This window comes from Oncorhynchus nerka, unplaced genomic scaffold, assembly GCF_034236695.1.
Source record: "Oncorhynchus nerka isolate Pitt River unplaced genomic scaffold, Oner_Uvic_2.0 unplaced_scaffold_1291, whole genome shotgun sequence".
NCBI lineage: Eukaryota > Metazoa > Chordata > Actinopteri > Salmoniformes > Salmonidae > Oncorhynchus > Oncorhynchus nerka.
Genome location: NW_027040056.1, coordinates 53,166 through 79,646, shown reverse-complemented (window position 1 = coordinate 79,646; position 26,481 = coordinate 53,166). Strand labels below are relative to the sequence as shown.

General features: G+C 43.1%; 2 protein-coding genes and 1 long non-coding RNA gene across 4 annotated transcripts in view; 2 read left to right on the top strand and 1 right to left on the bottom strand.

Annotated features, from left to right (window-relative positions):
• The window catches only part of LOC135568981 (circumsporozoite protein-like), a 55,340-nt gene extending 44,227 nt beyond the window's left edge, over positions 1-11,113 (bottom strand). The window contains exons 1-3 of one of the 2 annotated variants that reach the window (XM_065015766.1): positions 10,963-11,111; positions 10,817-10,872; positions 10,347-10,722 (exon numbers count right to left, since the gene is read on the bottom strand). In XM_065015766.1, coding sequence (XP_064871838.1) covers positions 10,347-10,713 — 367 coding nt within the window. In that variant the 5' untranslated portion in view covers positions 10,714-10,722; positions 10,817-10,872; positions 10,963-11,111. Of the gene's footprint in view, positions 1-10,346; positions 10,723-10,816; positions 10,873-10,962 lie in introns of both variants that reach the window. The other variant, XM_065015767.1, reaches the window with a different exon arrangement.
• Positions 5,887-6,387, top strand: LOC135568982 (uncharacterized). Its single transcript, XR_010462783.1, has 3 exons — positions 5,887-6,024; positions 6,115-6,170; positions 6,265-6,387. It is a non-coding gene; the product is annotated as an uncharacterized LOC135568982 (long non-coding RNA).
• A 13,174-nt stretch (positions 11,114-24,287) lies between the features above and the next one.
• Positions 24,288-25,419, top strand: LOC135559628 (coiled-coil domain-containing protein 8-like). Its single transcript, XM_065015763.1, has 3 exons — positions 24,288-24,424; positions 24,515-24,570; positions 24,657-25,419. The coding sequence occupies exons 1-3, from the start codon at positions 24,396-24,398 to the stop codon at positions 25,166-25,168; spliced, it is 597 nt and encodes a 198-aa protein (XP_064871835.1). The 5' UTR covers positions 24,288-24,395; the 3' UTR covers positions 25,169-25,419.
• Positions 25,420-26,481: the final 1,062 nt, after the last annotated feature.

Here is a 26,481-nt window from a genome sequence, read left to right as displayed (position 1 = left end):
AGCTTAGAATTGGCACAGGTAAACCTCATAGTGGTCTGATGGACTGTCATAGAAGACAGGTTCATAAGGCATTCATAAAACCTGTTGCTTCTACTCGGGACGCTTGCGTCCCAACTAGAGCTCTGGAAATGCAAATGCACTACGCTAAATGCTAATAGTATTAGTTAAAACTCAAAAGTTCATTAAAATACACATGCAGGGTATCGAATTAAAGCTACACTCGTTGTGAATCCAGGCAACAAGTCAGATTTTTAAAATGCTTTTCGGCGAAAGCATTAGAAGCTATTATCTGATAGCATGTAACACTCCAAAAGACCCACAGGGGACGTAAACAAAATAATTAGCATTTCGGCGTTACACAAACCGCACAATAAAATAGAAAACATTCATTACCTTTCACCATCTTCTTTGTTGGCACTCCTAGATGTCCCATAAACACTATTTGGGTCTTTATTTCGATTAAATCGGTCCATATAAAGCCTAGATATCGTTATATGTAGACTGTGTGATAAACGAAAAAAACATTGTTTCAAAACGTAACGTCATTTTTTAAAATTCAAAAAGTCGACGATAAACTTTCACAAAACACTTCGAAATACGTTTGTAATGCAACTTTAGGTATTAGTAAACGTTAATAAGCGATAAAATTCATCAGGAGGCGATGTAAAGATCATTAGCTGTCCGTCTGGAAAAATGTCCGGCTAGAAACTCAACGAAAATATCCGGTCCTAGACCAAAGGAGATACGGTGCCCTGCATGTGTCTGACCAAGAAAAAACTCGAAGGGAAATGACAAGACTCTAGACACCGTGTGGAAGCTGTAGGTACTGCAACCTCAGTCAATTAATTGTGGTTCACCTTTATCAATGGGTTCAAGTAGCGCATGGATATATTTTCCCATTTTCAGTGATCAGTTTTTCCTGTGCTTTTCGATGTAAATGCCGTTCTGGTAAAGCCACAGCAGTGATTTAACCAGTTTTATAAACGTCTGAGTGTTTTCTATCCACACAGACTAAGCAAATGCATATACTATATTCCTGGCATGAGTAGCAGGGCGCTGAAATGTTGCGCGATTTTTAACAGAATGTTCAAAAAAGTAGAGGGTCGACTTAAGAGGTTAATGCAACCGCTGTGTCAGATTTTTTTTAAACGTTACGGAAAAAGCCTAACATTGCAATAATCTGAGACGGCGCTCAGACGTAAAAGTATTTCTCCTCCATGTTGGAGTCAACAGAAATACGAAATTACAACATAAATATTCCCTTACCTTTGATGATCTTTCATCAGAATGTAGTGCAAGGAGTCCTAGTTCCACAATAAATCGTTGTTTTGTTCCATAATGTCCAATACTAGTGTCCAAGTAGCTGCATTTGCTATCACTTTCAGCTCACGTGCCCAAAAACTGACTGCTGGTCCAGGATAACTCGCACGAAAACTTCCAAAATATATATTCCAGGTCAAATAAACTGGTCAAACTAAGTAGAGAATCAATCTTCAGGATGTTATTTTCATATATTTCCAATAATGTTCCAACCGGATCATACGTTTTCAGCTGCAGCCAACTGGAACAGCGGTAGCACCCACAGAGAAATGCGCCACAGGAAAATGTCATTCTGTCGGGACACTGACTATTTCCCCTCCCATTCGGTCAAAGTTCACAGCAAATGCTCCATTCCACTTTCTACTGAATGGGGACATCTAGCGGAAGGTGTAGGAAGTGCTACCAGATCCATATCTTGTTGGGAGAGGAGGGGGCGATGATGTCAAAGTTGCCCCACATTCAGAATTTCACTTCTTGTTTGGAAGATTGCCTTCCCTATGAGTTCTGTTATACTCACATACATAATTCAAACAGTTTTAGGAACTTCAGAGTGTTTTCTATCCAATAGTAAGAATAATATGCATATATTAGCAATCTAGGACAGAGTAGGATAAAGTTTACTATGGGCACGCAATTCATCCAAAGTGAAAATACTGCCCCCTATCCTCAACAAGTTTTAAGCATTTGAAAAACTACAACCTTTTCTACCCAGGTCTGACCACCATGGGACACTGGGTGTAAACGATATAGTGAAATGCTTCCTTGCAAGCTCTTTCCTCAACAGTACAGAATCAATATGAAAGAAACAGAGAGAAAGGACAGAAAGAGGGGAGTGACAGCAAATCATAGCACAGTCCATGTGTATGTTCCGATGGTAGCAAGCATCTCCAATCCAAAATTAAATCTAGAATGGGCTTCCTATTTCGCAACAAAGCATCCCTCACTCATGCTGCCAAACACCCTCGTAAAACTGACTATCCGCCAATTGACTTCGGCAACATCATTTACAAAATAGCCTCCAACTCTCAAATTGGATGCAGTCTATCACTTTTGGAATAAATGTCTTCAAAGTAATGACTGGGGACGTCGGGTTTGATATGAAAGCTTATTTTAGTAATAATACTTGTTCGAGTTACATTTAACAACTTTAGATTCTACAGAGCAATGGAAGTAAGATGCTAGTGAAAGGTCATCTTAATCACTTCGCACCTGCACATAACTGGCGCATTATTTTGCATTCCCTGTCGCAAGGCTTTCTGGAACTTGCAGTCAAAAGCGTAATTCAATACTAACCAAGAACAATTACATAACTGTAAAGAAATATCTTTCGATACAGCTCAATGAATTAACTTAAACATTAACTCTGTAACACATTAAAGTTACAACAATCACAGTGCCATCCATTATTGTCACCAAAGCCCCATATACTTCCCACCACTGTGAACTGTACTATCTCGTTGGCTGGCCCTCGCTTCATACTCGTCGCCAAACCCACTGGCTCCAGTTCATCTACAAGTCTTTGCTAGGTAAAACACCCCCTTATCTCAGTTCACTGGTCACCATAGCAGCACCCAACCGCAGCACGCGCTCCAGAAGCGACATCCCCCGGCGCCTCAGCAGAAGCGACAGGCGCCGGCGCCTCAGCAGAAGCGACACGTCCCGGCGCCTCAGCAGAAGCGCCGGCGCCTCAGCAGAAGCGACAGGACCCGGCGCCTCAGCAGAAGCGTCCGGCCCCGGTGCCTCAGCCGAAGCGACAGGCCCCGGCTCCTCAGCAGAAGCATCTGGCCCCGGCACCTCAGCAGATGCGACAGGCCCCGGCGCCTCAGCAGAAGCGACAAGCCTTGAACAGACGGCCCGACCACTCAACTAGAGAGATCATAATTTGGTTTGGCCAACTCCTTAATCGTCTATATTTCACTGGTAACCCCCAAAGCCAATTCCTCCTTTGGCCGTCTTTCATTCCAGTTCTCTGCTGCCAATGACTGGAACGAACTGCAAAAATCACTCAAGGTGGAGACTCTTTATCTCCCTCACTAACTTCAAGCACCAGCTGTCAGAGCAGCTCACAGATCATTGCACCTGTACATATCCCATCTGTAAATAACCCATCCATCTACCTCATCCCCATACTGTATTCATTTATTTATTTTGCTCCTTTGCACCCCAGTATCTCTACTTGCACATTCATCTTCTGCACATCTATCACTCCAGTGTTTAATTGCTATATCGTAATTGCCTCGCCACCATGGCCTATTTTATTGCCTTTACCTCCCTTATCTTACCTCATTTGCACACACTGTAAATATATATTTATTTGTTCTACTGTATTATTCTGTATGTTTGTTTATTCCATGTGTAACTCCGTGTTGTATGTGTCGAACTGTTATGCTTTATCTTGGCCAGGTCGCAGTTGTAAATGAGAACTTGTTCTCAACTAGCCTACCTGGTTAAATAAAGGTTTAATTAAAAACAAAAAACAAAAACTAGCCTACTGATCTGACTGCACTTGTTATGTTAACAATAACACTGAAAATGTAAAAAAAGAAGGACCAAGCGTTTTCAACAGGGGGGGGATCAAGCTGATTCTACAACATTTTACAGAGGCCAGTTCATGAAGGAAGGCTTGCTCATTAAAGTTTCTTAGCATGCGTCTATGACAAATCAGGACAGGTCGTTTCACAGAGCAGCCATTATGAACACAGTCTGTAAAACGGTGATCACAAAGGTCATAACAGAAAACACCAGACTGATACCTATCAGGATTATTTGTGAGGGTGACATCAAGGAGAGTAGCCTTTTCTGGGTGTTTGGAGTCATACCTTGTGGTATTGCTGATAATCTGAGAAAGATGTAGGGAGTCCCATTGATTTAGGACTTGGTCAGGTGGTTTAAGCATGTCCCAGTTTAGGTCACCTAGCAGGACAAATTCAGACTTAGTGTAAGGGGCCATGAGAGAGCTTAGGGCAGGTAGATTACTGGCCCGTGTTGATGGAGGACGATAGCACCAAGCAACAGTCAACAACGAGATATTTGAAAGTTTGATGCTTAAAACAAGCAAACCAAATTGTTTGGGGACAGATTTGGTGGAGACAAATGAGCACTGAAGGTGATCCTTGGAAAAGATGGCCACTCCCCCACCTTTAGAAGATCTGTTTTCTGAGGGTTGGCAGTCAAGAGATTGAATGCCGACCCTCAGAGATTGACTGCAGACACTGTTCTGAGGTGCAAAATACTAATTGGCAGGCAAACATTAGACAATCCTACCGGTGTGTCTGATCTATAATGGATATTACCATCTCTGTCCAAATATCTGTACATAAAACTGCTCAAATGTGAGGTTCAGCAGAGGAGCTAAAGGAGGATGGGCTTATTTTCATGGCCTTGAATGGAATTGATGGAACAGAGTTTCAAATATGTTTGATATGTTTGACTCCGTTCCATTGATTCCATTCCAGCCATTACAATCAGCCTGTCCTCCTCTAGCTCCTCCCACCAGCCTCCTCTGGTGTGGCATTTTGGAACATTCTGAATAGGCCTCCCACCGTGTGCACATTAATGCACTTAAAATGTGAAGAAATAATCGTTTTTCAACATTTGGATCCTAACATTCTGATCTGTTCCATCAGCCTTATGAATTGATACAGCATATACCTCCACTATACTACTTTGATACACATCAGTGGGGATTAAGAATTGAGTACACAAAATGTCCATTGAAAACAAAGTGGTACACCTGCGTATATCCTCCATTACACCACTAACTGTACGATTTGAGAAGGGCGCTCCTCCCTCACTGCTTTTGCCTTTTCATATCACCTTCCGTAGACCGGTGCACTGCGGTTCAGGTTAGTAGAACTCTCTCATAGGCTGCATTACCAAGGCATCCCAATTCTGATATTTTTTTCACTAATTAGTCTTTTGACTAAGATCTGATGTGATTGCTCAAAACATTAATAATTGGAAAAACGATTAGAATTGGGCTCCCTGTGTAACACAGCAATAGGTCAGTTTCTACAGCTAAAGTGAGGCAACGCAACAACCAATGGTTGAATGCCACATCATCAATTGTGTCATCCTCTGACATATGATGTGGTAAGCTGATACTTAAAATACCTATCAAGGCGATGTAAGATCTGGCAGACTTCAGCAACGTCTAAGCTTTGGAAAGTGGCTGAAGTCTGTTTGGACGCAATCACAAACTACCTGGTCCCAGCCACACAGGCTGTGTTTACACAGGCAGCCCAATTCTGACCTTTTGCCCTGCGTTGCTGGCAAAACGGCTGACCTGATTGGTGAAAAGACCAATTAGTGGGAAAAAGATCAGAATTTGGCAGCTACAGACGCATGAACATGTATGAAATGTAATATGCGTTCATCAATTGTCTTTTTTTGTAAGTTGTTGAACTGAATTTTGTCTTTCTTTTGTCGTCCAATTCTCTCTCTGTTGTTCACCATACGTCAACTGATGACTGCACCTAATCGCATTGGGGAAATTGAACCAATGGAAATGAAGTTCATTGGCTGACAGCTGTACATAATTAGCCAGCCAGGGTAGAAGGGTCTGGGATTCCTTTATGAGGTGCAACCAAAACAGTTGTTAGAAAGAGCAACCGGGATATTCTGGCAGGCTGTCGAGAATTAGTTCTTGAATACTGTTGTGGTTTTGATCACTAAAATGGCTGTGACTTTTGGACTCTCTTTGAGGTTAGTTTGTCAACGCGTTCATCTGGTTGGTTTACCATGTCTTAAAGTGTTCACTGGTTATTGATGTTTAACTGTCTGAATGTTTTGTAGTGTTTCTTGGATTTGTTGCCTGCTAATTGGAGGGATAACTTGTTTTACACTTAAAGGTGCGTTTTGCTTTACACTAAGGTCAAATCACAGGTCTAGTTCCGATCCAAATTAAGACTGACATTTTACCACAATGTTTTCTTTGTTTCCTAGGTAACGCTCATGGGCATCCTGCCTACACTGGACCTGAACCAACTGGATCCTATGCCCAAGCAAGTGCGGTGTCTGGTCCAAATGCTAAAGCTACTGGCCACAATGCCACGTCAGCAGAAGCTTCTGGCCTGCAGAAGCTTCTGGCCGGCGCGCGCCTCATGCAGAAGCAGAAGCTGCCACATGCCCGTCAGCTCCGCAGAAGCCAGGCCCCGGCGCCTCCGCAGAAGCTTCAGGCCCCGGCGCCTCCGCAGAAGCTTCAGGCCCCGGCGCCTCCGCAGAAGCTTCAGGCCCCGGCGCCTCCGCAGAAGCTTCAGGCCCCGGCGCCTCCGCAGAAGCTTCAGGCCCCGGCGCCTCAGCAGGCCCCGGCGCCTCTGCAGGCCCCGGCGCCTCAGCAGAAGCTTCAGCCCCATGCCTCAGCAGAAGCTTCAGGCCCCGCGCCTCAGCAGAAGCTTCAGGCCCCGGCGCCTCAGCAGAAGCTTCAGGCCCCGGCGCCTCAGCAGAAGCTTCAGGCCCCGGCGCCTCAGCAGAAGCTTCAGGCCCCGGCGCCTCAGCAGAACCAGGCCACCGGCGCCTCAGCAGAAGCGACGAGCCTTGAACAGACGGCCCCGACCACTCAACTAGGGAGATCATAATTTGGTTTGGCCAACCTTAATCGTCTTATCGTCTTATCCCTGTTACTGTGTCTCTTGCAGAAAAGGTGAAAGGTAACTGAGGTGGGGAAATGTGCGAACTAATGCGCTTGTTTGAAATGAGGATCTCCTTCACTTGTACATCGTCATGCAAATTGTATACAGGGGTGGATGTTACAATGTTATGAATTGTTTTTATAAACATACGACTAAATTGACTTCTGATGTAGCGATATTGCTGACACACTTTTAGGGTCTACGGTTATGCTTTTGATTTAGCCTGGTGTTCCTGCTACTCTTGCATGATTTGCTCAATAAACCATTTGACTTTCAAAACCTTGTCCTTAAAATATAATGTTCTCTTCTGCCTACCATGTGCTTGCTGTTTGGGAACAGACTGTGGGCCTGGAGTAAAAGGGAATTTGCGTTTTTGTTTTACACTTGTATAAACAGATTTGTTTCTGGTAGTTCAAATTCTAAAGTTTTCTAACTTGTCAGAGCTCCCTCATATGTTCATACTTTACCTATCCCTTAGTGTAGGCTGTTTGATTTACAGCAATCTGCCTTTACCACCAATGCCTAAAGAATGTGAATGCAGTGTAACTCATCATCCCATTACCTGTCACTAACCTGTCCCAGGGACGCTGAAGTTTCTCCTTGACCTTATTCAGAAACATTTAACCTACTTGACACATTCTGCCTGTTCTACAATGTTGGTCTGGCCAGACACATGGATGCAATCATATGCGTTCATTTATTTCGGCTGTAAAAGTACTCCACTTGGAGTAGTTCAGACATTCCTTATGTCAACTCTCAATGTGGTCTTCTGCACAATCCATTTCTACCTGACCACAATGAGGTTGCACTTGCAGAAGCCCCTGGCAGGAACTTCAATAGATTTTATAAAGGTGCTCTTAAGCTCTCACTTTGTACAACATTATCTAGAGACATAAATATGAATTGGTTCTAAAGCCTGGCTGGTGACTTGCTTTTTTTTGGTATCAAGGTGTCCAATTTCAAGCAACACTTAGTGTTCTGACATTTTAGGACTGTCAAGCAACTAAACTCAGTGGGAAAAAAACATCCTCACTGAAAATATAATTCAACAAACTGAACAAGTTCCACAAACATGTGACTAACAAATGGAATAATGTGTCCCGGAACAAAGGGGGGGTCAAAAGTAACAGTATCTGTTGTGGACACCAGATGTATTAAGAACTGCAGTGCATCTCATGGACTGCACCAGATTTGCCAGTTCTTGCTGTGAGATATTACCCCACTCGTCCACCAAGGCACCTGCAAGTTCCCAGACATTTCTGGGGGGAATGGCCCTCACCCTCCGATCCAACAGGTCCTAAACGTGCTCAATGGGATTGAGTTCCGAGCTCTTTGCTGGCAATGGCAGAACACTGAAATCACGCACAGAATGAGCAGTACGGCTGTTGGCATTGTCATGCTGGAGGGTCATGTCAGGATGAGTCTGCAGGAAGGGAACCACATGAGGGAGTAGGATGTCTTCCCTGTAACTCACAGCGTTGAGATTGCCTGCATGACAACAAGCTCCGTCCGATGATGCTGTGACACACCGTCCCAGACCATGACGGACCCTCCACCTCCAAATCGATCCCGCTCCAGAGTCCAGGCCTCGGTGTATCGCTCAAATGTGAATCCGACCATCACCCCCGGTGAGACAAAACCGTACCTCGTCAATGTAGAACACTTTTTGCCAGTCCTGTCTAGACCAGCGACGGTGGGATTGTGCCAATAGGCGACGTTGTTGCCTGTGATGTCTGGTGAGGACCTGCCTTACAACAGGCCTACAAGCCCTCAGTCCAGCCTCTCTCAGCCTATTGCGGACAGCCTGAGCCCTGATGGAGGGATTGTGCGTTCCTGGTGCAGCTCGGGCAGTTGTTGCCTTCCTGTACCTGTCCTGCAGGTGTGAATTTTGCATGTACCGATCCTGTGCAGGTGTTGTCACACGTGGTCTGTCACTCCGAGGACGATCAGCTGTCCGAATTGCAATGTCCGTACTGTGAGACGCCTATGACAGTGCTACATTGAGACAAGACGGACAGCTGATCGTCCTCGGTGTGGCAACACCTGCACAGGATCGATACATGCGAACATCACACCTGCAGGACAGGTACAGGAAGGCAACAACTGCCCGAGCTGCACCAGGAACGCACAATCCCTCCATCAGGGCTCAGGCTGTCCGCAATAGGCTGAGAGAGGCTGGACTGCAGCCATACTGTTCATTCTGTGCATGATTTCCTGCACGACAGGAATGTCAGTGTTCTGCCATTGCCAGCAAAGAGACCGGAACTCAATCCCATTGAGCACGTCTAGGATAATTTTGTACAAAGTGAGAGCTTAAGTGCACCTTTTAAAATCTATTGACGTTCCTGCCAGGGGCTTCTGCAAGTGCAACCTCATTGTGGTCAGGTAGAAATGGATTGTGCAGAAGACCACATTGAGAGTTGACATAAGGAATGTCTGAACGACTCCAAGTGGAGTACTTTTCACAGCTGAAATAAATGAACGCATATGATTGCAGCCATGTGTCTGGCCAGACCAACATTGTAGAACAGGCAGAATGTGTCAAGTAGGTTAAATGTTTCTGAATAAGGTCAAGGAGAAACTTCAGCAGAGTTACACTGCATTCACATTCTTTAGGCATTGGTGGTAAAAGGCAGATTACTGTAAATCAAACAGCCTACACTAAGGGACAGGTAGTGTATGAACATATGAGGGAGCTCTGACAAGTTAGCAACCTTTAGAATTTGAACTACCCAAAACAAATCTGTTTATACAAGTGTTGTGAACCACATTCCCTATTACTCCAGGCCCACAGTCTGTTACCAAACAGCAAGCACATGGTAGGCAGAAGAGAACATTATATTTTAAGGACAAGGTTTTTTGAAAGTCAAATGGTTTATTAAGAAAATCATGCAAGAGTAGCAGGAACACCAGGCTAAATCAAAAGTATAACCGTAGAACCTAAAAGTGTGTCAGCAATATCGCTACATCAGAAGTCAATTTAGTCGTATGTTTATAAAAACAATTCATAACGTTGTATCATCCACCCCTGTATACAATTTGCATGACGATGTACAAGTGAAGGAGATCCTCATTTCAAACAAGCTCATTAGTTCGCACATTTCCCCACCACAGTTACCTTTACCCTTTTCTGCAAGAGGCACAGTAACAGGGATAAGACGATTAAGGAGTTGGCCAAACCAAATTATGATCTCCCTAGTTGAGTGGTCTGTTCAAGGCTTGTCGCTTCTGCTGAGGCGCGGGGGCCTGTCGCTTCTGCTGAGCTTCTGCGTGGCGGGCCTGTCGCTTCTGCCTGTCGCTGCCTGCTGGCGCCGGGGGCTGCTGACGCTACTGCTGAGGCGCCGGACGCTACTGCTGAGGCGCCGGACGCTACTGCTGAGGCGCCGGACTTCACACTTGACGTGGCATTGTGGCCAGTAGCTTCTGCTGACGTGGCATTGTGGCCAGTAGCTTCTGCTGAAGTGGCATTGTGGCCAGTAGCTTCTGCTGACGTGGCATTGTGGCCAGTAGCTTCTGCTGACGTGGCATTGTGGCCAGTAGCTTCTGCTGACGTGGCCAGTAGTTTCTGCTGACGTGACATTGTGGCCAGTAGCTTCTGCTGACGTGGTATTGTGGCCAGTAGCTTCTGCTGACGTGGCATTGTGGCCAGTAGCTTCTGCTGACGTGGCATTGTGGCCAGTAGCTTTAGCATTTGGACCAGACACCGCACTTGCTTGGGCATAGGATCCAGTTGGTTCAGGTCCAGTGTAGGCAGGATGCCCATGAGCGTTACCTAGGAAACAAAGAAAACATTGTGGTAAAATGTCAGTCTTAATTTGGATCGGAACTAGACCTGTGATTTGACCTTAGTGTAAAGCAAAATGCACCTTTAAGTGTAAAACAAGTTATCCCTCCAATTAGCAGGCAACAAATCCAAGAAACACTACAAAACATTCAGACAGTTAAACATCAATAACCAGGGAACACTTTAAGACAAGGTAAACCAACCAGATGAACGCATTGAAAAACTAACCTCAAAGAGAGTCCAAAAGTCACAGCCATTTTAGTGATCAAAACCACAACAGTATTCAAGAACTAATTCTCGACAGCCTGCCAGAATATCCCGGTTGCTATTTCTAACAGCTGTTTTGGTTGCACCTCATAAAGGAATCCCAGACCCTTCTACCCTGGCTGGCTAATTATGTACAGCTGTCAGCCAATGAACTTCATTTCCATTGGTTCAATTTCCCAAATGCGATTAGGTGCAGTCAACCGTTGACGTATGGTGAACAACAGAGAGAGAATTGGACGACAAAAGAAAGACCAAATTCAGTTCAACAATTTACAAAAAAACTGACAATTGATGAACGCATATTACATTTCAAACATGTTCATTCGTCTGTAGCTGCCAAATTCTGATCTTTTTCCCACTAATTGGTCTTTTCACCAATCAGGTCAGCCGTTTTGCCAGCAACGCCCAAGGTCAGAATTCAGAATTGGGCTGCCTGTGTAAACACAGCCTGTGTGGCTGGGACCAAACAGACTATGAGGTAGTTTGTGATTGCGTCCAAACAGACTTCAGCCACTTTCGAAAGCTTAGACGTTGCTGAAGTCTGCCAGATCTTACATCGCCTTGATAGGTATTTTAAATATCAACTAACTACGTCATATGTCAGTGGATGACACAGTTCATGATGCGGCACGCAAACCATTGGTTGTTGCGTTGCCTCACTTTAGCTGTAGAAACTGACCTATTGCTGTGTTACACAGGCAGCCCAATTCTAATCGTTTTTCCAAGTATTAGTGTTTTGAGCAATCACATCAGATCTTTTCACATCAGATCTTTTTCAGAGCTGATTGGTCAAAAGACTAATTAGTGAAAAAAAATATCAGAATTGGGATGCCTTTGTAATGCAGCCTATGAGGGAGTTCTACTAACCTGAACCGCAGTGCACCGGTCTACGGAAGGTGATGTGAAAAGGCAAAAGCAGTGAGGGAGGAGCGCTCTTCTCAAATCTTACAGTTAGTGGTGTAATGGAGGATAGACGCAGGTGTACCACTTTGTTTTTAATGGACATTTCGTGTACTCAATTCTTAATCCCCACTGATGTGTATCAAAGTAGTATAGTGGAGGTATATGCTGTATCAATTCATAAGGCTGATGGAACAGATCAGAATGTTAGGATCCAAATGTTGAAAAACGATTATTTCTTCACATTTTAAGTGCATTAATGTGCACACGGTGGTAGGCCTATTCAGAATGTTCCAAAATGCCACACCAGAGGAGGCTGGTGGGAGGAGCTAGAGGAGGACAGGCTGATTGTAATGGCTGGAATGGAATCAATGGTACGGAGTCAAACATATCAAACATATTTGAAACTCTGTTCCATCAATTCCATTCAAGGCCATGAAAATAAGCCCATCCTCCTTTAGCTCCTCTGCTGAACCTCACATTTGAGCAGTTTTATGTACAGATATTTGGACAGAGATGGTAATATCCATTATAGATCAGACACACCGGTAGGATTGTCTAATGTTTGCCTGCCAATTAGTATTTTGCACCTCAGAACAGTGTCTGCAGTCAATCTCTGAGGGTCGGCATTCAATCTCTTGACTGCCAACCCTCAGAAAACAGATCTTCTAAAGGTGGGGGAGTGGCCATCTTTTCCAAGGATCACCTTCAGTGCTCATTTGTCTCCACCAAATCTGTCCCCAAACAATTTGGTTTGCTTGTCTAAGCATCAAACTTTCAAATATCTCTTTGTTGACTGTTGCTTGGTGCCATCGTCCTCCATCAACACGGGCCAGTAATCTACCTGCCCTAAAGCTCTCTCATGGCCCCTTACACTAAGTCTGAATTTGTCCTGCTAGGTGACCTAAACTGGGACATGCTTAAACCACCTGACCAAGTCCTAAATCAATGGGACTCCCTACATCTTTCTCAGATTATCAGCAATACCACAAGGTATGACTCCAAACACCCAGAAAAGGCTTTACTCCTTGATGTCACCCTCACAAATAATCCTGATAGGTATCAGTCTGGTGTTTTCTGTAATGACCTTAGTGATCACCGTTTTACAGCCTGTGTTCGTAATGGCTGCTCTGTGAAACGACCTGTCCTGATTTGTCATAGACGCATGCTAAAAAACTTTAATGAGCAAGCCTTCCTTCATGAACTGGCCTCTGTAAAATGGTATAGAATCAGCTTGATCCCCCTGTTGAAAACGCTTGGTCCTTTTTTGACATTTTCAGTGTTATTGTTAACATAAAAAGTGCAGTCAGATCAGTAGGCTAGTTTTTGTTTTTTGTTTTTAATTAAACCTTTATTTAACCAGGTAGGCTAGTTGAGAACAACTTCTCATTTACAACTGCGACCTGGCCAAGATAAAGCATAGCAGTTCGACACATACAACAACACAGAGTTACACATGGAATAAACAAACATACAGAATAATACAGTAGAACAAATAAATATATATTTACAGTGTGTGCAAATGAGGTAAGATAAGGGAGGTAAAGGCAATAAAATAGGCCATGGTGGCGAGGCAATTACGATATAGCAATTAAACACTGGAGTGATAGATGTGCAGAAGATGAATGTGCAAGTAGAGATACTGGGGTGCAAAGGAGCAAAATAAATAAATGAATACAGTATGGGGATGAGGTAGATGGATGGGTTATTTACAGATGGGATATGTACAGGTGCAATGATCTGTGAGCTGCTCTGACAGCTGGTGCTTGAAGTTAGTGAGGGAGATAAAGAGTCTCCACCTTGAGTGATTTTTGCAGTTCGTTCCAGTCATTGGCAGCAGAGAACTGGAATGAAAGACGGCCAAAGGAGGAATTGGCTTTGGGGGTTACCAGTGAAATATAGACGATTAAGGAGTTGGCCAAACCAAATTATGATCTCCCTAGTTGAGTGGTCGGGCCGTCTGTTCAAGGCTTGTCGCTTCTGCTGAGGCGCCGGGGCCTGTCGCTTCTGCTGAGGCGCCGGGGCCTGTCGCTTCTGCTGAGGCGCCGGGGCCTGTCGCTTCTGCTGAGGCGCCGGGCCTGTCGCCTGTCGCTTCTGCTGAGGCGGGGCCTGTCGCTTCTGCTGAGGCGCCGGGGCCTGTCGCTTCTGCTGAGATTCCGGGGCCTGTCGCTTCTGCTGAGGCACCGGGGCCGGATGCTTCTGCTGAGGCGCCGGGGGGATGTCGCTTCTGGAGCGCGTGCTGCGGTTGGGTGCTGCTATGGTGACCAGTGAACTGAGATAAGGGGGTGTTTTACCTAGCAAAGACTTGTAGATGAACTGGAGCCAGTGGGTTTGGCGACGAGTATGAAGCGAGGGCCAGCCAACGAGATAGTACAGTTCACAGTGGTGGGAAGTATATGGGGCTTTGGTGACAATAATGGATGGCACTGTGATTGTTGTAACTTTAATGTGTTACAGAGTTAATGTTTAAGTTAATTCATTGAGCTGTATCGAAAGATATTTCTTTACAGTTATGTAATTGTTCTTGGTTAGTATTGAATTACGCTTTTGACTGCAAGTTCCAGAAAGCCTTGCGACAGGGAATGCAAAATAATGCGCCAGTTATGTGCAGGTGCGAAGTGATTAAGATGACCTTTCACTAGCATCTTACTTCCATTGCTCTGTAGAATCTAAAGTTGTTAAATGTAACTCGAACAAGTATTATTACTAAAATAAGCTTTCATATCAAACCCGACGTCCCGAGTCATTACTTTGAAGACATTTATTCCAAAAGTGATAGACTGCATCCAATTTGAGAGTTGGAGGCTATTTTGTAAATGATGTTGCCGAAGTCAATTGGCGGATAGTCAGTTTTACGAGGGTGTTTGGCAGCATGAGTGAGGGATGCTTTGTTGCGAAATAGGAAGCCCATTCTAGATTTAATTTTGGATTGGAGATGCTTGCTACCATGGGAACATACACATGGACTGTGCTATGATTTGCTGTCACTCCCCTCTTTCTGTCCTTTCTCTCTGTTTCTTTCATATTGATTCTGTACTGTTGAGGAAAGAGCTTGCAAGGAAGCATTTCACTATATCGTTTACACCCAGTGTCCCATGGTGGTCAGACCTGGGTAGAAAAGGTTGTAGTTTTTCAAATGCTTAAAACTTGTTGAGGATAGGGGGCAGTATTTTCACTTTGGATGAATTGCGTGCCCATAGTAAACTTTATCCTACTCTGTCCTAGATTGCTAATATATGCATATTATTCTTACTATTGGATGGAAAACACTCTGAAGTTTCTAAAACTGTTTGAATTATGTATGTGAGTATAACAGAACTCATAGGGAAGGCAATCTTCCAAACAAGAAGTGAAATTCTGAATGTGGGGCAACTTTGACATCATCGCCCCCTCCTCTCCCAACAAGATATGGATCTGGTAGCACTTCCTACACCTTCCGCTAGATGTCCTCATTCAGTAGAAAGTAGAATGGAGCATTTGCTGTGAACTTTGACCGAATGGGAGGGGAAATAGTCAGTGTCCCGACAGAATGACATTTTCCTGTGGCGCATTTCTCTGTGGGTGCTACCGCTGTTCCATTTGGCTGCAGCTGAAAACGTATGATCCGGTTGGAACATTATTGGATATATATGAAAATAACATCCTGAAGATTGATTCTCTACTTAGTTTGACCAGTTTATTTGACCTGGAATATATATTTTGGAAGTTTTCGTGCGAGTTATCCTGGACCAGCAGTCAGTTTTTGGGCACGTGAGCTGAAAGTGATAGCAAATGCAGCTACTTGGACACTAGTATTGGACATTATGGAACAAAACAACGATTTATTGTGGAACTAGGACTCCTTGCACTACATTCTGATGAAAGATCATCAAAGGTAAGGGAATATTTATGTTGTAATTTCGTATTTCTGTTGACTCCAACATGGAGGAGAAATACTTTTACGTCTGAGCGCCGTCTCAGATTATTGCAATGTTAGGCTTTTTCCGTAACGTTTTTAAAAAATCTGACACAGCGGTTGCATTAAGAACCAGTGTATCTTTAATTATATGTAGAACATGTATCTTTAATCAAAGTTTATGAGTATTTCTGTTATCTGGCGTAGCTTTCTATAATTCCTTTGGATATTTTGGGGGCAGTTCTGAACATGGCGTCAATGTAAACCGAGATTTGTGGATATAAATATGCATATTATCGAACAAAACATAAATGTATTGTGTAACATGTTATATGAGTGTCATCTGATGAAGATTTTCAAAAGGTTAGTGATTCATTTTATCTCTAATCCTGCTTTTGTGACTCTCTTTGGCTGGTAAAAAAATGGCTGTGTTTTCCCTTTGATTTGGTGGTGGTCTAACATAAATATATGTTGTGTTTTCGCTGTAAAACATTTTTTTTTTTTTTTTAATCGGACATTGGTAGATGAACAAGATGTTTCTTTCATTTGACGTATTGGACTGGTTAATGTGTGAAAGTTAAATATTTCGAAATAATATTTTTTAATTCCCTGCGCCACCTTTTCAGCTGAATGGGGGGGGGTGGAGTTCCCTGAGGAACTACTTGCCATAACAGGTTTTAAAGTAGTTGAATATTTTTTTATTTATTTAGGATCCCCACAAAAAAAAATCATACTTGGCAATTTACATACCTTAAAACCTGTTAAGCCTACCCCCTACTTTTTCGAACATTCTGTTAAAAATCGCGCAACATTTCAGCGTCCTGCTACTCATGCCAGGAATATAGTATATGCATATGATTAGTATGTGTGGATAGAATAAACTCTGACGTTTCTAAACCTGGTTAAATCACGGCTGTGACAATAACAGAACGTGCGTTTCATCGAAAAGCGCAAGAAAATCTGATCACTGAAAACTGGAAAATATTTCAATGCGCCACTTGCATGTATTGTCTATTGGAAAGCAAATTAAATGGGGCTGTGATTGCAAGTCCTACAGCTTCCACACGATGTCGCCAGTCTTGTCATTTGCCTGGCCTTTGTTTCTTGGTCAAACGAGCGAGAGGGAGCCCATTCCTTCCGGTCTCCGACAGGATGTTTTGGAGTAGAAATTTCTGAACATGATTTCAAGACGTGGAGCTATTGAATACACATCGCCCCGTGATCAATTTGATAGATTATTAACGTTTACTAATACCTAAAGTTGGATTACAAAAGTATTTCGAAGTGTTTTGTGAAAGTTTATCGTCAACTTTTTTAATTTTAAAAAATGACGTTGCGTTTTAAAAAGCTGTTTTTTCCTTGATCACACACTTTCCATAGATCGATATTTAGGGTATATATGGACCGAATTAATCGGAAAAAAAGACCCAATAGTGATGTTTATGGGAAGTCTAGGAGTGCCAACAAAAAAGATCGTCAAAGATAATGAATGTTTTATATTTTATTTCTGCGTTTTGTGTAGCGCCGGCTATGCTAATTATTTTGTTTACGTCCCTTTCGGGTATTTCGGGATGTTGCATGCTATCAGATAATAGCTTCTCATGCTTTCGACGAAAAGCATTTTAAAAATCTGACTTGTTGGCTGGATTGACAACGAGTGTAGCTTTAATTCAGTACCCTGCATGTGTGTTTTAATGAACGTTTGAGTTTTAACGAGTGCTATTAGCATTTAGCGTAGCGCATTTGCATTTCCAGATGGCTAAATGGGACGCATGCGTGTCGGGTCGACGTAAGAGGTTAAGGGAACATTTTGCCATTTGCTGTATGGTTAGTGAGAAAGTCCATATTGCAAATGTACGGTCCCTTACTAGACGTCCGAAAACTTTTGTAAAATTTGCGGATGGCGTCGGGCCGAGCGGCAGGGCCGGACCTACCGGGAAGTCATCAAATTAACTTTGTCGGACATTCGGTTTCCGTTTGATAAAATAATCACATTTTGGTCATTTTTCCCGCTGAAAATCCCACAAGAGGGCATAAGCAATCATATTGCTATTGGACAAAACATCACGAATCACGACGGGGCCTTATCTCGAAAACGGAAAATATTTCGAAGCCGAAACTTGGTGAGCGTAGGTTTGGCATAATGGGCAGTTGGCCCCGAACAAGATGGCGTCTAGGCCTCAACGGTTTTTGAGTTATGGCCATTTCTCTGGGATTAAAGGTCCAAAATGAAAATAGAGAAATTATTTTTCCACTTCACGTCAAAGTCAAGGAGCCTCCGGTGTCAATCTATCGTCATTTAAGAAAAATCGTACAATGACAGATTGGTGATGTTCAAAGATAGGTGGGGTTTTTTTTTCAACAGTTACAGATCCAGTTGCAGGGTGATTCATACAAATCTTTTAAAGTGTGCTGCGGAGCTCTGCGAGATTTCTGTGATTTTCTATGATTTTCTGAAATAACACACACTCACTAAACCCTCCGTAAATAACTCAGTTCTTAACGTAAAGACTTAAAACTCAGGATTCTGTAAAGGCATAACCCAGTCAGGATATGAGTTTATTTATAGCTTCCTGTGCCAACCGGAAGTGCCTTAAATGGTGTCATAGTGGCAGTTTCCAAGGGTTAAAAAGGTCAGATCTTTTCAAAACTTCGTATGTGTGATTAGCCAACCCCCATAAACTGTAAGTCAGTCATTTCTCCCAACAGATGTCAAAGAAAAGCTCTCACACACACACACAGCAAGGATGGAGTGAAAAAGTGCGGTGCTCAAAGACACAGAGAGCAGGCAATGGCATAAACATAATCTCTAGGCCGTGCCGAGTTCAACGAGATATCCCGCTTGACCGTAGCTCGCTCGGTCTGAGCGCAGCGACCATGAGAACAGTAGGCCCAAAATGAAGCCTGCCCCACAACGTCATTTGCTTTTGTTTGACAGTGAGAGAACCGTTAGGGTGAGAAGCACAATTCGACCTCAGGTATGTTCCTAAGGTCCTTCCGATCCGTGCAAGCCTAACCTTGACCGTGTGGCATTAACCCTTAACTGTTAAAAGAAGGTGTTTACTTCAGACAGTTTGCATTGACTTCTCTCCCCATAGGAATACATTGCCTGCACCCCTAAATTCAACCTGAAGCCTATGTGGGTTATGAATGTCGTATGAACCTGTCTTCGATGACAGTCCATCAGGCCACTACGAGGTCTACCTGTGTTGATTCTAAGCTTCCTGGACCAACCGGAAGTGGTTAAAATCGCCCTAAAAGTGTATATCCATACCCTGCCTGCAGTTTGATAGACATAGTGCATTCAACCCTGTGTAAATCAGTCAGTTCTTAACGTAAGGACTTAAAACTCCGGATTCTGTAAAAGCATACCCCAATGAGGATATGTGTTGACTTATAGCTTCCTGTGCCAACCGGAAGTGCCATAATTGGTGTCTCAGGGGCTGTTTCGAGGGGTTAAAAAAAATCAGATCTTTCCAAAACTTCATATATGTGATTAGGCAACCCCCATGAACTGTAAATCAGTCATTTTTCCCATAAAATTTCAAAGGAAAACTAAATCACACACACACAGCTTGGAAGTAGGGACCCATTGGGGTGCGTAGAGACATACACTGCCCGCATTAGTTAACCTTGTTGGAACTTTTAACCAGTTGGAGATATGGCTGAATATTGCCCCCTTTGGAGGAAGTGCGTGCCCATAGTAAACAGAAATTTTTTTTGGCCATTTTTTTTTATATATGCATATAATAATTATTATTGAATAGAAAACACTCTAAAGTTTCTAAAACCGTTTAAATTATGTCTGTATGTAAAGCAGAACTCTCAGGGCAGCCTTTCTCCCAAACTCTCTCTTTGGCAACAGAAAAGTTGGGACAACTTTGACGTCATCGCCCCCACCCTTCCCAAGCAGCTACAGACCTGGGAACGGTTTCTATGTGTTCAGCGCGATGTCTGCTTTCAAATGGGGCGTTCATTGTGAGAATCTCGCGCGCCCTCGTCCTTTGGCGGGCTAAAACGTTCGGGTCACGCGAAAATACTGGCACTCTATTGCGCGTGCCTGAATTGGAGCTCAATCTTTTTCCACGAGACACCAGTTGATGTCGGTTTGTCTGTTCGTGCTGATCATTGTTTTACATTTTTAAAACATCATAAAGTTTGATTCTGCACTTAGTTTGACCAGTTTAGTCGACATATAATATGTAATTTTGAAGTTTTGATGCGCAAGAGTGCGGGACCAGAAGTCATTTTGGGTGCATTTCAGCTGAAGCTGTTAGCATATGCTAATACAGAGACACACAACTTGAAACCAAACAATGTATTGGGTAAGTATGCCTCCTTCCACGTCTTCTGATCGAAGAACATCATAGGTAAGGGAATATTTATTTGGTTATTTTGGGTTTCTGTGGACTCCAAACGTAGAGGAGACATACTGCTAATATCTGAGCGCCGTCTCATATTATAGCCTAGTGAACGAATTCTGTAACGTTAAAAATAAATGTAACACAGCGGTTGCATTAAGAAGAAGTGTATCTTTGTAACTATACGTAGAACATGTATATTTAGTAATGTTTATTGCTTGTTATCTGACGTTCTCTGTCGGAGCTATCATCATTTCTCCGGACATTTGAGTAGCATTTTTTGAAAATGTCGTCATTGTAAACAGAGATTTATGGATATAAATGGCATATTATTGAAAAAAACATAAATGTACTATGTAACATGTCCTATTACTGTCATCTGATGAAGATTTTCAAAAGGTTAGCGAATTATTTTTCTTTTAATCCTGCGTTTGTGATTGCATCTATTGTTCGACAAAATGGCTGTATATCGGCTGTGTCTTTGGTGGTGGTTTGATATAAATATGTGCTATGTTTTCGCCGTAAAACATTTTAGAAATCTGACTTGCTGGGTAGATGAACAAGGTGTTTATCTTTCATATTGGACTTGTTAATGTGTGGAGGTTAAATATTTCAAAGAATATTTTTTGCATTTTGCGTTATGGTAATGAGCTTGAGACTGTAGTCACGATCCCGGATCCGGGATGGCTCGCCGCAAGAAGTTAAAGAACCGTCAGACCTAGAGTTCCAAAACTTTAGAATCCTGTTCTAGACCTCAGGTCGATAGTGCGTGGTGAGTTACGTGGCTCTAGAAGGTTCTCGGACCGAGAAACAGCCTCGTACATTTGCAATGACTTCAATTCATTTTTGCATCACGAAAATGACGACATTTAGAAATGTCCCAGAGTCGTAAGACTAGGTGCATTGCGACCGTCTCGGCCCATAGAGACGGAACCCAACGTTTCTGTCCGATAGCTCATTCAAGGACCCCGTAGCAAGTCATGGAAAAAAGTGGATTTTCAGCACCAATTAGGGTTTTGCTTGGACACCAAATGACCTATCGAGCCGAAACTTGGGATTCGGGGTCGGCTCAGCTAGGCCTATACATAACATAAGAAATGGACCCGCAGCTAGAACGTAACTATGTGTTTTATGGGTTTTTTATGGTTTGAACCAAAGGCGTTGTGAATTTTGGGCCAGCTCTGAAGTATGTGATAGTTGGCTACTAAACGACTTGGAAAAAGTCTGTTTGTATCAGTTTGGTGTCAGAATGATATCTAATTGACTGATGGACGGTGACTTGCTTGTGACTCTTGTCCATTTGCAATATGTTTAAACAGTGAGGTACCATCACAAAAGTGACATCTGAAATCAACCCTAACGAGCGATTGAGATGAACCAGAATCACTGCCCAGCCATCCCGAGTTCATCGGGCCAGTCAATTTCGCATTCCTGCAGGATTTTTATAGCATGACAAATTCGTGATGGTACATGCCCATTAAACCATATTGCAAATGCACGTGCACTTGCAATATGATTCAACAGTGAAAAAAAATCTTCAAATGGACATGATGAAGTCAACACAACGAGCGATGGAAAGGAGCAACTATCACTGCCAGGCCATCCTGTGTTCATCAGGCCAGTCAATTTTGCATTTCTGCAGGATTTTTGAGCATGTCAAATTTCTTCAGGAAAATAACCGCACACTCAACGTCAACAAAACAAAGGAGAGGATTGTGGATTTCAGGAAACAGAGGGAGCACCCCCTATCCACATCGACGGGACAGTAGTGGAGAGGGTAGTAAGTTTTAAGTTCCCCGGCGTACACATCACGGACAAATTGAATTGAATTGGTCCACCCACATAGACAACCTCAGGAGGCTGAAGAAATTCGGCTTGTCACCAAAAGCACTCACAAACTTCTACAGATGCACAATCGAGAGCATCCTGTCGGGCTGTATCACCGCCTGGTACGGCAACTGCTCCGCCCACAACCGTAAGGGTGAGTAGTGAGGTCTGCACAACGCATCACCGGTGGCAAACTACCTGCCCTCCAGGACACCTACACCACAGGAAGGCCATTAAGTTCATCAAGGAAAACAACCACCCGAGCCACTGCCTGTTCACCCCGCTATCATCCAGAAGGCGAGGTCAGTACAGGTGCATCAAGGCAGGGACCGAGAGACTGAAAAACAGCTTCTATCTCAAGGCCATCAGACTGTTAAACAGCCACCACTAACATTGAGTGGCTGCTGCCAACATACTGACTCAACTCCAGCCACTTTAATAATGGAAATTGATATAAAAATATATCACTAGCCACTTTAAACAATGCTACTTAATATAATGTTTAAATACCCTACATTACTCATCTCATATGTATATACTGTACTCGATACCATCTACTGCATCTTTATGTAATACATGCATCACTAGCCACTTTAAACTATGCCACTTCGTTTACATACCCTACATTACTCATCTCATATGTATATACTGTACTCGATACCATCTACTGCATCTTTCCTATGCCATTCTGTACCATCACTCATTCATATATCTTTATGTACATATTCTTTATCCCTTTACAATTGTTGGTATAAGGTAATAGTTTTGGAATTGTTAGGTTAGATTACTCGTTGGTTATTACTGCATTGTCCGAACTAGAAGCACAAGCATTTCGCTACACTCGCATTATCATCTGCTAACCATGTGTATGTGACAAATAACATTAGATTTGATTGCGTTGGTAAATTCACTCTGGCTATCTACACTTTCATCTGTGTGACAGAACGCAGAACTACTGATGAATTTACAAATGTGCAACACCTGCTGAATATGACCGGTGTCAGTAAACGTAGACAACAGAAGTAATTGTTAGTCATGAACACTATAGATAACATGTTAACAGCCTAACCAGCTCTGCTACACTGAGTAAAATGGTCAGTGAGGCGTTCTCTCGTTTCCGTCTGGAATAAGCTAGCTAACAAGCTAGCCAACTTTAGCCAGTTAGCTTGGGTGCTTGGTTGGGACAAGCATGGATTGTCAGGCAAGCTGCAAAGGACAAGTAGGCTGCAAATCTCCATTGATTATCAGTGCAATTCTGACAGCCAGCTGAAAACGTTTGAGAGGGTTAATCTAATGTTCCTTCGTTCGATTTGTAGCTTCTCTTGCTAGGATAAGTTATTGATCTTGTTGATGTTCATAACTGAGGGAGAGAGAGCCTATCTTTTCCTGGTTGTTTGATCAATGGGACTGTAAAGATCCCAAATGTAAGAGGACTCATGTGAATGTTAACCAGCCATTGAAAAAGAGTGGGACAACATCCCACAGGCCACAAATAACAGCCTGATTAACTCTATGCAAAGGACATCTGTTGTGCTGAATTAGGCAAATGTGGTTCACTCCAGATATTGACTGGTTTTCTGATTCACGCCCCTACCTTAAAAAAAAAAAGAGTTATTTGTATTCCCAGTCATTTGAAATCTACAGATTAGGTCCTAATGAATTGATTTCAATTTACTGATTTCCTTAAACGAACTGTAACCCAGTAAAATGTTTGAAATTAATACATGTTGCATTTACAGTTTTGTTCAGTATATAAAAGGGTAACTCTCAACCCCAATTTCAGCTTTTGTCCAACCCCCTAAAATGAAATAAAAATGCATTCAGGTGAGAAGTAGTGCTTGGAGGGAAATGACTCATCAATACAGCATTCATTTTGGGTGAGGATAAACATTGTTGGGGTCAAGTGCAACTCTTGCTCACTAAAGCATACTTACCAGAAGTCCACTGGCATGATTTGATAATACAATAATGTGCATTGCAAGCAAATATGGTTCTGGACAGATATCTTACAGTGATAAAGCACTGCATTTCTGACATCTATTTCCCCTTGCAGTGTATGTTGGAATCCCCCATGGGGTACAAAACAAATCTTTGCAATTGACTCAATCTGGAATGGGTGGGTAGAGTTCACTCTTTAAAACTGTCGGATTGGCCCATGATGTGTAAACTCCACCCTCCAGCACACCAGCTGCATGAAATCAAGAGCACCTAATCGCAATTGGGAAATTGAACCAATTGAAATTAGGTTCATTGGTTGACACCTGTACATAATTAGCCATTCAGGTAAGAAGGGTCTGGGATTCCTTTATGAGGTGCAACCAAAACAGCTGTTAGACATTGCAACAGGGATATTCTGGCAGGGTGTCTGTCTAGCATTAGTTCTGAATACGGTTGTGGTTTTGATCACTAAAATGGCTGTGACTTTTGGACTCTCTTTGAGGTTAGTTTTTCAATGTATTCATCTGATTGGTTTACCTTGTCTTAAAGTGTTCACTGGTTATTGATGTTTACCTGTCTGAATGTTTTGTAGTGTTTCTTGGATTTGTTGCCTGCTAATTGGAGGGATAACGTGTTTTACCCTTCAAGGTGCGTTTTGGTTCAAACTAATTCAAATCACAGTCTAGTTCCAATGGCCTAAGGCTGGTATTTTACCGTAATGTTTTGTTTCCTAGGTGATGCTTATGGGCATCCTGCCTGCACTGGACCTGAACCAACTAGATCCCAAGCAAGTGTGGTGTCTGGTCCAAATGCTAAAGCTACTGGCCACAATACCCTGGCAAGTGTGACGCCGGGTCCAACTGCCAACCATACCTCTGCAGAAGCGGCCCGCGCCTCAGCTGAAGCAACTGCCAACCATGCCTCGGCAGAAGCGGCCGCCGGCCTCCGGACCTCTGCAGAAGCGGCCCGCGCCTCCGCAGAAGCAACTGCCAACCATACCTCTGCAGAAGCGGCCCGCGCCTCAGCTGAAGCAACTGCCAACCATGCCTCTGCAGAAGCGGCTGGCCCCCGCGCCTCAGCTGAAGCAACTGCCAACCATACCTCTGCAGAAGCGGCCGGCCTTGAACAGACGGCCCGACCCCTCAACAAGCTAGATAGGGAGATCATAATTTGGTTTGCCCAACTCCTTAATCGTCTTTCTCCTGTTACTGTGCCTCCATTTGCAGAAAAGGGCAAAGGTAATTGAGGTGAGGAATTATGCAAACTAATGCGTTTGTTTGAAATGAGGATCTTCTTCACTTGCGCATCGTTATGCAAATTGTTTACAGGGGTGAACACTACAATGGTATAAATTCTTTTCAAAACCATACGACTAATTTTTACATCTGATTTGGCCAATATTGCTGACACTTAGGTTGTACGGTTATGATTTTGATGTGTCCTGGTGTTTCTGCTACTCTTGCATGACTTGTTCAATAAACAATTTGACTTCCAAAATGCCTTGTCTTTTAAATGTGGGTTTCTCTTCTGCCTACCATGTGTTTGCTGATTGGGGACAGACTGGGTCTGGAGAAAAAGGGATTGTGGATCACACCACTTGTGTAAACAGATTTGTTTTCCTTTGTTTCTGGTAGTTGAGGAAAGGTTGACAACATTTCTTGTTTTAATTCCTCATTGTTTGCATAGTCCACACACACTTACCCCACCAGACATGCCACCAGGGGTCTTTTCACAGTCCCCAAATCAAGAACAAATTAAACGCACAGTATTATATAGAGCCATGACTGGCTGGAACTCCCTTCCATATAGCGCAAGAGAACAGCAAACCGGGTTTAAAAGACAAAACACCTCACCGCGTCTTCCCCCATGTGACCTACTGGTTGTGTGTGTAACAGATGCACAAACACACAAACTATTAACATGTGAAAATTGCCAAGTGTTTTTTTATTTGTCAGACCCCAGTAAGACTAGCTGTTGCTAATGGGGATCCTAAAATATATATTCAACTACCTTAAGCATTTGAAAAGCTGAAATAAACTACAAAACACTTTTCTACCCAGGTCTGACCTCTACAAGACACTGGGTGTGCAATGCTTCCTTGCAAGCTCTTTCAACAGTACAGAATCAATATAAAAGAAACAGAAAGGACATGGAGAGAGGGCAGTGACTGCAAATCATAGCACAGTCCATTTGTATGTTCCCATGGTAGGAAGCATCTCCAATCCAAAATTTAAATCTAGAATGGGCTTCCTATTTTGCAACAAAGCATCCCTCACTCATGCTGCCAAACACCCTTGTAAAACTGACTATCCACCAATCATCGACTTTGATATCATTTACAAAATAGCCTCAAATTCTCAACAAATTGGATGCAGTCTATCACATTGCCATCTGTTTTGTCACCAAAGCCCCATATACCAGCTTTCAGAGCAGCTCACAGATCATTGCACCTGTACATAGCCCATCTGTAAATAACCCATCCATCTTCCTCATCCCCATACTGCATTTATTTATTTTGCTCCTTTGCACCCCAGTATCTCTACTTGCACATTCATCTTC

Excerpts from the sequence above, each read along its gene's own strand:
- LOC135559628 (XM_065015763.1), top strand. The coding sequence starts at position 24,396 with ATGGCTGTGACTTTTGGACTCTCTTTGAG. Across the intron at positions 24,425-24,514 it reads ACTTTTGGACTCTCTTTGAG|TGTTTCTTGGATTTGTTGCC; the intron begins GTTAGTTTTTCA and ends AATGTTTTGTAG. Across the intron at positions 24,571-24,656 it reads AACGTGTTTTACCCTTCAAG|GTGATGCTTATGGGCATCCT; the intron begins GTGCGTTTTGGT and ends TTTGTTTCCTAG.